The following is a 10,799-nucleotide window of genomic DNA, read 5'->3' on the forward strand; positions in this document are numbered from 1 at the left end:
GACCCTTTTTAAGATTATTAAGGTAGATATAAAGCCTTTTTTATCTTTTTATCATCAAATTGATGGGCCAAAAAAATAGATAAATCAATTTTTTGAGTAGTACTTGAGGTGTACCATCAACTAGCATCAAGATGATTTAACAACTTTTTTACCATTGGCAAAGTTTGTATACAATAATTTGATATATTCTTCTATTAAAAAAATATTTTTCTTTGTCAATTATGATTATCATCTACAACTTGATACTTTTGACTTTTCAAAAGTTGATAATCCTATGGCAAAAGATTTGGCAAATCAGTTGTTAGAGCTACATGCAATAATGAAGATGCAATTAAAGAGAGTTCAAAGATAATAAAAAATTAATACACATGCCTATTGCAAGGAACATCTACAATTCAATTTGAGTGACAAGATATAGTTACTTTATCGCAGTATCAAGACTACTCATCTTTGCAACAAGTTGGACTATTGTAGATTTAGACCATTTTTTATTAATGAATAATTCAATCATATTGCTTATGAATTATATCTATCAGAGTCTATGAAGAGTCACCTTATATTTCATGTGTCTTTTTTTGAGCCATATAAGATATTGAATTTCTCAAGAAAAAATAAATTGTCACTCCATTCTATAGAAGTGGATAATAATCAAGAGTTTGAGGTGGAAGAAGTTTTAGATTCAAGACACCAATAAAATAGGTTATAATATCTTGTTCATTGGCATAGATATCATATTAGTGAATGCACATAGGAGCCAACAAAGAATCTTATAAATATAACAAAGAGAGTTGAAGCTTCTCATCAATGACATCCATCAAAATCAAGATGAAGAATAGAAAATCTTTTCTATAAAAGAAACAAAATCAAAAAAAGATAATACTCTACCTTCTATCCTTCTTTGTAGCTTCTATGTATTTTTGATCTTAAGGAGATGGAGAATCAATAATTAGCAGATTCAACTCAAGAGCTTTCATTTACAAACTTATCAGACAAGACATTATAATTGTTAAAAACCTTCAAGACGACAAAATCAAGATAAAGATCCTTAAGAACGACATATCTTTTTTTGAATAGATGGAAAGATATAATGTCTTTGATATCACAACCTTAGAAAAGACTCTCAATGTTTGGTGATTTTATTAGAGGTAGAAACAACTCTTGACGGTGTTTCAAATATTTTATTTGAAAGAAGTTACGAAGGCTTCAACAATAACCAAATAATAGGGTGGTCTTCTTGCCCTAATATGGGACACTATTGATGGCTGAGAAGACCTATCAATCATCTTCAAATGAAATAAAGATCAGAGCAAGTGCCAAATATAATTTGCTACATATTAGATTTTCTCAACATATGAAGACTGTTCCATATTGAACTTGTTCTTAGAAGGGCAAGATAATATCATAGATATACATAGATATACTAGTAAATACCTATATAATTAAGTAGAAGTAGATAAAAATAAATAAAAATAAGTTAATTTCATAATATCTTTTAGAGAAGCTTTCTAAAAGCTTCAAGGATGTTGCTTTGATTTTATATGTATTTGTAGTTGATTGATAGATTAGAAACTTAGTCAATAAGTTAACCACATATTTGTAACTTACAAAATAAGCTAATTATATGGTGCACATATAGAAAACTTGCCTTATAAGTTAAGATACATATCTTGCAAAGTCAACATATTTTGGAGGTCCTACAAGACATTGCCACATAACTCCTAGTTAAGAGCATATATGAAAGCAAGAATAAAGCCTTCTTTACTCTCGTCAACACCTTTTTAGTCGTTAGTCTTATTTCAAGACTTTCTAGTCTTCTTATTTTTTGGCAATAGCCATTCTATTTCAATATTATATCATCTTTGAGTGACTTTTTAGTTTCTTTCAATGACACAAGAATATATTGAGGATTTTCTTTTTTTAAGATTCTAGTCCTTGACAATAAATTGGCCACATGTTGCACATGTTGGAAACTTATCTTATAAATTAAACACATATATTACATGTTAGACACATGTAAAGTAATCTATAAAACATCTCCATTTAATTCTTTCATAAGATAGTAATATTTGAAAAAAAATAGTAAGGCCTTCTTTACTCTTATTAATGTCTTTCTTTCTTCTAGTCTATTTTTAATAATTTTAGCTTTTTTATCTTTAAAAATAGCTAGTTTAATTTTTTTCTTATATATATATTTAAAAAATTATTTTCTTATTTTTTCTAAATTTTTAAAATTTTTAAATTAAACTAAATATTTAAAAATTTATATATATATATATATATATATATATATATATATATATATTTATATATATTTAAAAATTAATATACTCATTTTTAAAAAAAAAAAACTTGCATATCAAAAATACATTAATTATTTGATATTAACTACATTTGTTGTTATTATAAAGTTAGAAGTTTAAGTTCTATAACTTATATATAAGTTTTTTTGTAGTACATTTTCTTCTTAAGAAAATTTTATTCTTAGTTGTGAAAAAAATTTATTATATTTTCATATATTTTTTCTTAAATAAACTTTATATTGGAATTTCTTAATAAGGTTTATGACCTTTCTACTAGTCTTTTTATTAATTTGAATTTTTAGTCTTAGCTTTCAATTAGCATTAAGATGCATTAGAGGCATGGACATCTAAAAGATGTAAAGCATCTGTATTATGTGATTCTTTAATGTTATATAATAATACTTAATAAGAACTATTAGCTTAAATAATGAGAAGCTATTGAACAAAATAGAAAACAATAAATTTATTTAAATATCCAAATAAAATTTATAGATAGTAAATAAAAAAATAGCACTAGAAGTTTTGAAATTGCGAGATTAAAATATTATAAGAATATTAGTGAATATAAAAATATAAGATATAAAAATAAGTAATTAAAGTATAAATTTATATAAAAAGTGATATTAAAAATATTTAAAAAATATACTTGAAAATAAAAATTATTTATAATAAAAAATTATACCATCAATATTATTTTAATTTTTAAGCCTATTAATGTTTTATTTTTTTTAGTCTTTATATTCTTAATATATTTATATTAAAAGCACAATAATACGAATGCAATCAAATACCTTCACGTAAAAAGAATATAGTCTTTTATTTTTAATTACCTCAAAATCTATATTTTTATGAATTATAATATATAGAAAGTGGTTTATCAAACAAGTTATATTCAAAACAATATTTTTTTGGTAGCACTTAGGTATGAATTTATTTATTTATTTATTTATCATAACTCTTGCAACTTTTGTAATATATAGTTTTTTGGTTCCAAAAATCCCATTTTTTTACAAAATATAAGTTAAAGTAGTTTTTCATTTATTTCCATATTTTAGTAAAATATTATTAATAAAATTCTTTATAGATACTCACGTATTTCATAAAAAATATAAATATAAAATATTACAGCTATATTGCTTGTCTAAATTAGTCTTAAAATTTTAAAATGTAGCAATAATCTTAAACTTGGAGTTTAAGAAATATATCTAAATAATTATTGAAATAATATTTTAAAAAAATAAAATAAAATAAAATCAAAAAAAATCAAAAAAAATAAAAGCATTAGAAAGCATGCAAAATTATTTTAAACATAGTCTATACATCAATGTTAATAAAGTCCAATACTTTAGAAACTTTGATACCTTAGTGAAAAAATATTCTCTAATTTGATTTAGATTAGTAATCTTTATAGAATTTTTTAGGTACAAGAGATTTAAATTTACAAAGATCTATTATTTTTAACTTATGCTTTAATTCCAGATTTGAAACTTTCTGACCATAGTGTACCATAATATCTTAAATTATAGACTATTAAGTATCATGTTAATTGTGGCAATATTTTGAACGCATTTACGTGCTTGTCAACATTTTTTTTTCTTATATAGTCATGCACACTTTTGCATCAATATGAATAAAAGTTTTTGGAATATTGTCAAGTGGTTAGTATTAGTAAGCACTTTCTAATCCACTTAAAATTAGATATTCTATTCATATTTATTTGCTTATTGCTTAAACTTAAGTTAGACTCTTTTAAGACAATTTAGGAGTTTTAATTATCAGTTCTTTTTAAGCTACCTTTATAGTCTCTTTGCAAAAAGAAATCCCAATTTAGGTTTAGTTTTACTTCTATAATAATAAGATTGATTGATCTTAGTATTATAATGCTATACAATATTTTAAGAGGTGAAAATCTAATAATATTTATGAGAGTTGTAGCATAATTGAAGTCATCTTTAAAAGGCTACTCTATCCAATTATTTGTAGTTAGTTGCTATAAAATATTTTAACCAAAATAATAAGTTAATTAATTATTTGAATTTAATTATATTTTTTAAAATTTTAATTCATTACTTTAACTACTTTGGTTTTCAATACTTTCATTTTATGTTACTAAAATTTGATAGAAAATTAAGTATTCTATTTTTAAAAAATACTTTTGGTAAGCCATAAAATACTTTCTAGTAGTTAAAATCTATCAACTAAAACTAAGATTAAAATATACTTTCTATACTATACCAATCTTGTTGTGAAATCAAATAAAATCTATCAAAATAATAATTTATAAATTAGAAGAGATTACAATAATCTTACTTTAAATTAGTTAGTATATTTATTTACTTAATCTATCACTTAGCTTTTTATATAATTATTTACATTATAACTTATACTCAACAAAAAATATGTTATAGCTATGTTGCTTAGAATGATCTTTATTATTTTATCTTATTATAGATATTTTTAAGAATTTATACATTTCTTTTTTTTTTAACAATTTTTCTGGAAATATAAATAATTATTTTCTTTAATAAAATTTAGATCATTTTTTATCACAAAAAACTTCTTTAATCAATCTCAATGATTTTGTCATTTTTTGTTTCTAAAAATTAAAGTAAATATCATTTCTTTGATATCCTTATTCTTTTTATAATTTTACATATTTTTCTTTTGATAAAATTTACATAATTATCTCACACCATGGTCTTTAATAACATTAGATTATCCAACTCGTTTTTAAAAAATCCATTTTTTTATATTAAATACATGTGGATTTGTAAGAATTTGTAAATGAGTTTTATATTTGTAAAAGAAATCACACAATATTATCTTAATTTTTCAAGAATATATATTTTTAATTTTTAAATATTAAAACTACATGCTATTTATAAAGATTATATTAGACTTATTTCAATGTAATGTGCCTTTCTATTTTGACAATGCACCACCATAGATGATTATTTCTTATAGGCTAGTTACAATAATTAATTTCCATTAAAATTTTCAGTTCTAAAAGTCATGTGTCTTCCATCTTCTATTCAGAACCTTTCTATTGTAAAACAAAAATTATCAATGTGTACTTCAATGGCTCAATCATTCTTTGGCTATTGAAAATTTCCAAAAATATTAATTTTTTGTCAAATCTACATGACATATTTTTAAAATATTATTCTAAAAAAATAGAATAAAACAAAATAAAAAACTTTTTTGTTTTTGAAAAGCATATTAAAGAACTTGTTACCTTTAAAACAAAATGACCTTTTAATATTAATTTGCAAGTCATAAGAAGTTACTTACTCTTTTTGGTTTATAAGGTGTTTATTGCTATTATTTATATATATATATATATATATATATATATGAAAATATTCAAATGATCCACCCATTTACTAAATTGACCCACCTTATCATGGAGAGTAAGGGAAAACAAGAAATGTTGAGATGAGAGGTGGAAATGGAGAGAGGGTTAAGATGAAGGCTAAAAATAAAGAAAGCTGGGATTGAGAACAAGGGGAGGAGATGAGGGCCATGATTGTAATGATGGTTTCTAGAAATGATCCATTTTTCTAATGATGGTTACAACAGGGTGGGTCGATTTAGTAAATGGGTGGGTCATTTTAACATTTATTTATATATATATATATATATATATATATAAACCTTCTTTATTAATGTAACTTCTTTAGAATATAAACCTTCTTTATTAATGATATGTCTAATAAATAAATAAATAATTATAAATAAGATATGTTTTTAAAATTTATACATTATATATGCACTATTAACATTTAAGTATTATTGTTGTTTGTTTTTTATTTTATTTTATTTTAAGAAACAAATATATATATATATATATATATCACCAAAAACTTATTGATTTGGTAACTAAAATAAGGTTTTTTGTAGTGTTAAAAGCAACCAATTTGTTACACATTCTAAAAGTCATGACTACAAATTCATATAAATCACAATTAGTTTAGGAGGCTATTTCTTCTAAATACCTTTTTCTGCAATGATAGTTAATAATAACAATCTTTTATACAAGGATTGTTATTATATTATAATTTTAAATTTATGGTCAAGATTTTGATGCTTATTTATAAATGTGTAAAGCGTAAGAGATCAAATTAAAACCTTGAAGTCTCATCCATTTAAAGTTTGATTCGGTTATTGTTGTTGTGAAGAAATTGTAAAATATCCAAATAATCGAAAAGTGCTGGGCGGACGAGGCTCCACCATAAACGGCCTATAGAAGACGGCAGGCCTGTCACCGACGACGGCAGCTCACCGAACAGTGACCCAGAGAATTTCAAGTAACAAGGATACGTACACTCAAGCATTCAAAAGCTGATTAATCCCTCGGTCCCAACACACACCCCCGAACAGAATTCGTTGGTATGCAGTCTTAGGATTCAGAACATCTTATTATAATCTTACAACTTGAATGCGCTCGATTTCAACTCGATTTTCGCGTGCACACATCCCACAACTCGGATAGACACCAACTGCTCCACGACATGGTGGTGAGTCCTCTTCCTGACTAAAAATATGTTCACTTCTGCTGATACTTGACAGCACAGAGTTTGATGCTCAAACCTTACTGACATGCGCCTAGGGCTGAACCAAGCGGAAAACTGAAATTGAAGCTCTATACAAGAGGGAGACTTGTGAATGCCCAGGCGTCAAGGGCCGAGAGCAGAGAGAGGTGATCTCATTCCGGCAAAAAACAAGACTATGAGAATGCTGTTCATCACGGTGACGCGGACCAACCCTGACCCTGAATCCCACAGCCTCATCCTTCAGATATTACACAGGAAGTCGATCTGGACCAGGTGGAGTTGTGTCCGTAGTTTGGGAGGAATTCTCAGGGTCTGCGGTGGGCACGGTCGCGGTCTGCGGCAGCGGAGTGGTCAATACACCCTTTCTTGCTTCTTGAACAATTCCAACAAAGAATATAAAGCCCAAGAAGACCGCAACGAACAACAATGCAATAGCTGTTGTGAACTTCGGTTGGGCGCAATCGGCGGATGTATTAGTCTTTTCCCGCACCCGGTAGCGCTCCGCCGGTCGGCTCAGTGCGCTGCCAGAGGCGAAAAACGCTGCAGCCAAACCAGAGGCAAAACTGCAGACAACCATCATCATTTTCACATCAGCTTTCCGTGAATGCATACACATCCACATAAATAAACGAATACGCAGACCTTACTTCCTTCCAGAGTTGATGAGTCTTTACGCTTTACAAATGACAATGTGCTAGCGATCGTTAAAATCTCACCAGCCGAGAATGCAACCGAGTCCAATTATGGTGGCATTCAAGCCTTCCACCTGCTTCTTGTCGTTCCAGCGACATGTGCAAGCACAGGTCGCAATAACAAGCATTTGAGCCACAAGTAAGATGAGCCCAGCAAGAAGCCCCGTCGTTTGCGCCGGACTGTCGGGGTAGATGCAAATATCCTTGTACAGCAAGACATGGTATTCCTGCACACCATTCATCAGCCATTGCCTGAAACAATTCAGCCTCCCGAACCTTACTGCAAATCCGTATGAAAACCAGAACCGACGAAATCCAAGATTTTGAGGATGGAATTTCCAAAAATCAAACCACTCACTCTTGTGCCACTCGTGTGCTTGGCTGAAAACCCGAAATAGGCTGCTAAGGCTCCAAGGCAGAGATAGAGCAACAGCATGCATACTGTAATCACCTTCATTGTCTCAAATTTCCACAACCCTCTGCTCTACGGTGCTGTGCGCGCATAAACTCGCTGGCCAGATCGACTTGTAAATTCTACAAGATCATTTAAAACTGAAGAATTATCCAAACTCAATCTCTACAACTACAAGAGCAGCCCCCGGTTCTGGACCTCCAATATGTATGACCTTCCTTGCGGATCGCTTTCACGCGAAAACGTGAAGTCAAAAACCCCATAATCTCTTCTGCCAAACCAGTACTTCGGTGGATGGAAAAACCAACAAATTATGGCGAACTGGAAACCTTCATTTCGCAAAAGCGCGTAAGACCGTCTGGAATCACTGGCACAATCACCTCAGATGCTGCAATTTAAGGATAACAGAAGAGATCCATCTCCTAGGGTTACAATAACCTGTAATAAAATACCAGAGTAAGGCAGGGCGCTTCCCCCGCTCGGACTAGAGAATTTAAGGTGTGGTGAGGAGCTTCATTTCGAAAAATTAGAGAAGGCTGTCACGAATCACAGTCATGGCCAAGCTCTATTCGCCCAGATGCACAGCTTACGGCGCATTGAAATACGCCATTTAGCAAGACTTAAGGGAGGATGTCGAGAATTGCGAGCATACTCGAGTTTCAAAACCTCCAGCTAGCATTCAGGAGTTTAGGATGTGCGCATGAACCATCGTAGAGCAGCGGAGATCGCAGACATGGCTGGAGCTCGGGAATTCAGGGCACACTGACGACCTCCGACCCAAATACAACTAGAATGGGTGATGGAAAAGATGGAGGAGTGTCGCGCTGAGCAGCACACACGATCTGCTTGATCACCCGCAAGAGACTCAAAAACTTCGGCGGCGAGTGGTAGATGTAGGGCCCCCAAATTTGTATGCTCTCCTCGACGCAGACGACCTCTGCAAATTCCGGCATTCTCATCAGTCGTCTGTAAACTACTTGACGACCGGAATCGTGAATTAAACAACAACCGGTCTCCTGCAGATATCGTCCACCTCAATGAAGACTCCATTACTACTTAAGATTTGTTGCCACATCCAGCAAACGCGTGATTGTTCAAAAGCGAGTGTGGATATTTGTGAAAATTCTTGAGCGAGGGTTTCTAAGTTTCAGCACTCTCTCCACAAACGACATCTGCGTAGCAGCACAATCTCGACTGGAAACTGGGCCATGTCCAAAACAGATTGCAACCAATTGCAGCTACTGTAAACATCTACTTTAGAGTGCGCTTCACATCCGAACAGAATTCATAACACGAGGCGCCTATCCACGGAAGCTAAAACCAATCACCAATTTGAACATCACTCAACATCCCGAATCTATGCCTCCTACTTGCAAGGTAGACTATGATCGTCCCGATCACGTTCAGCTCCTTAACTTATACATCGTGAGTGTTCTGAAAAGTTTCGCAATAAAAAATTTAATATAAAATTGCAAATAATAATAAATGCTTGTGATCCGTGAAATTCGGTCTCAGTACATTAAGTTCTTGAACTTAGTGGGATCACGATTTAACATGTACTTGTGATCCAGAAACAGCTACATGCCCCTAGATATGCAGAGAATTCAATAGCTTTCAATTAATAGTGTGTGCTACAATCCAGGTGGCGGCCAGTAAGCATCACGCACTATCTAACCACACCATACTTGCGTCCTGCACCTAACCCGAAAACCCGTTCCGCCACAAATGACAGTATCTTTCGGGAATGACTCAATGCTCGAGATTTTATCCACCGGTAACACCATGTGAGAATACATCCCTAATGTCTACTATGCCAACGCGAAGAAACTTGAGCCCTCGCAATCCTTGTAGAACTCATCCACACAGAATCTGCAAGGAGGTCTCGCTCACCTGCTACACACCGTTCCCTCGACCCCGTTGCGCCTTGCTGCAGAGCTCGCAACCTGGCAGGCAACTAGCCTCAACGACGTTCCGCTCTTTCAGCAACACTTCCGCTGGTCTGTAGTCTCCACAATCTACAACTCGTCTCAGCTTCCTCCTTTACCAGCTCATAGATTCGCTCTGCGCGCAGTGGAACTAAGCCAGCCAATCTCTGTGCACTCTCTCCTTTAATCCTCGGATATCGCCGTCCAAACCTCGCAACAAAACTATTCGCTCCTACAGTCTGCCTCCTCGCTCTTCGATAAGTCCTCTCACCCCACGTTCAATCAAGGAACTCAAATATTTCCATCATCGCTGCACGCCATTCAACACACTCTAGAACGGATTTGAAAGACTTCAAGGTGTGACGTGAGCGGTGAGACAAATGAGTGGAAGAAGAAGAAGAAGAAGCAGAGGAAGCAAAGACCTGCACCGAAGGCATCTCTGCGGAACACCCACCTGGCACTTCATTCAGATGCCATCTAACACATGTCTCTTCCCCGGTCGCAGAAGTCCTCGACAACGATGGGGTGGATCGTGACAATGAAAACAAGGATTACACTCAACGTTGGGCCTGGTTCTCTCTTTCGAAGCAACTGGAGAGGCTTCTCAGTCGTCGAACCATTCCTCTGGTACGCGACCGTCTTGTTGCGTCTTTATCTCGGGTGGGTTCGGATTACAGTCAGACGTGCCTGGATCGTAATGACAGCAAGATGGCCGTATGGAAGGGATAGTATCTTAAAAGTACCACTCGCTCGAGAGGTTGTAGCACACAAAAGTACCACGGCTGTTACTGGGGCATGAAAACTAGACATCGCCGTTCCCATATGAACCGAAGTTGACTAGACCCCCCTTTCGAGCGGTGCTTGCTTTAGCAAGTCCCTTCATTCGCGGCTTTGTTCACCGGGTAGCTAGGAACCGC

General features: G+C 32.7%; 1 protein-coding gene across 3 annotated transcripts; it reads right to left on the bottom strand.

The window, feature by feature from the left end:
* Positions 1–6,633: 6,633 nt before the first annotated feature.
* On the bottom strand, positions 6,634–10,496 carry LOC112283641 (uncharacterized). 3 transcript variants are annotated; one of them, XM_090250921.1, is made up of 5 exons: positions 10,337–10,496; positions 9,848–10,192; positions 7,904–8,894; positions 7,570–7,772; positions 6,634–7,416 (listed from the first exon to the last, which is right to left on the bottom strand). In XM_090250921.1, exons 3-5 carry the CDS (start codon positions 8,000–8,002, stop codon positions 7,101–7,103), a joined length of 618 nt encoding a protein of 205 aa, XP_090107047.1. In that variant the 5' UTR covers positions 8,003–8,894; positions 9,848–10,192; positions 10,337–10,496; the 3' UTR covers positions 6,634–7,100. The 3 variants fall into 3 exon arrangements, with proteins under 3 accessions (XP_090107047.1, XP_090107048.1, XP_024378426.1); XM_090250922.1 differs by lacking the exon at positions 9,848–10,192; XM_024522658.3 differs by having other exon boundaries at positions 9,848–10,496.
* Positions 10,497–10,799: the final 303 nt, after the last annotated feature.

The sequence above is a fragment of the Physcomitrium patens genome, chromosome 6 (assembly GCF_059467195.1).
Source record: "Physcomitrium patens ecotype Gransden chromosome 6, ASM5946719v1, whole genome shotgun sequence".
Lineage (NCBI taxonomy): Eukaryota > Viridiplantae > Streptophyta > Bryopsida > Funariales > Funariaceae > Physcomitrium > Physcomitrium patens.

Bases quoted from the DNA above. Each gene is read 5' to 3' on its own strand.
- LOC112283641 (XM_090250922.1), bottom strand. From the start codon at position 8,002: ATGAAGGTGATTACAGTATGCATGCTGTTGCTCTATCTCTGCCTTGGA. The intron at 7,773-7,903 runs GTGAGTGGTTTG...AATGGTGTGCAG, and splicing joins AGCACACGAGTGGCACAAGA to GAATACCATGTCTTGCTGTA. The intron at 7,417-7,569 runs GTGAGATTTTAA...GGTTGTCTGCAG, and splicing joins CTCGGTTGCATTCTCGGCTG to TTTTGCCTCTGGTTTGGCTG.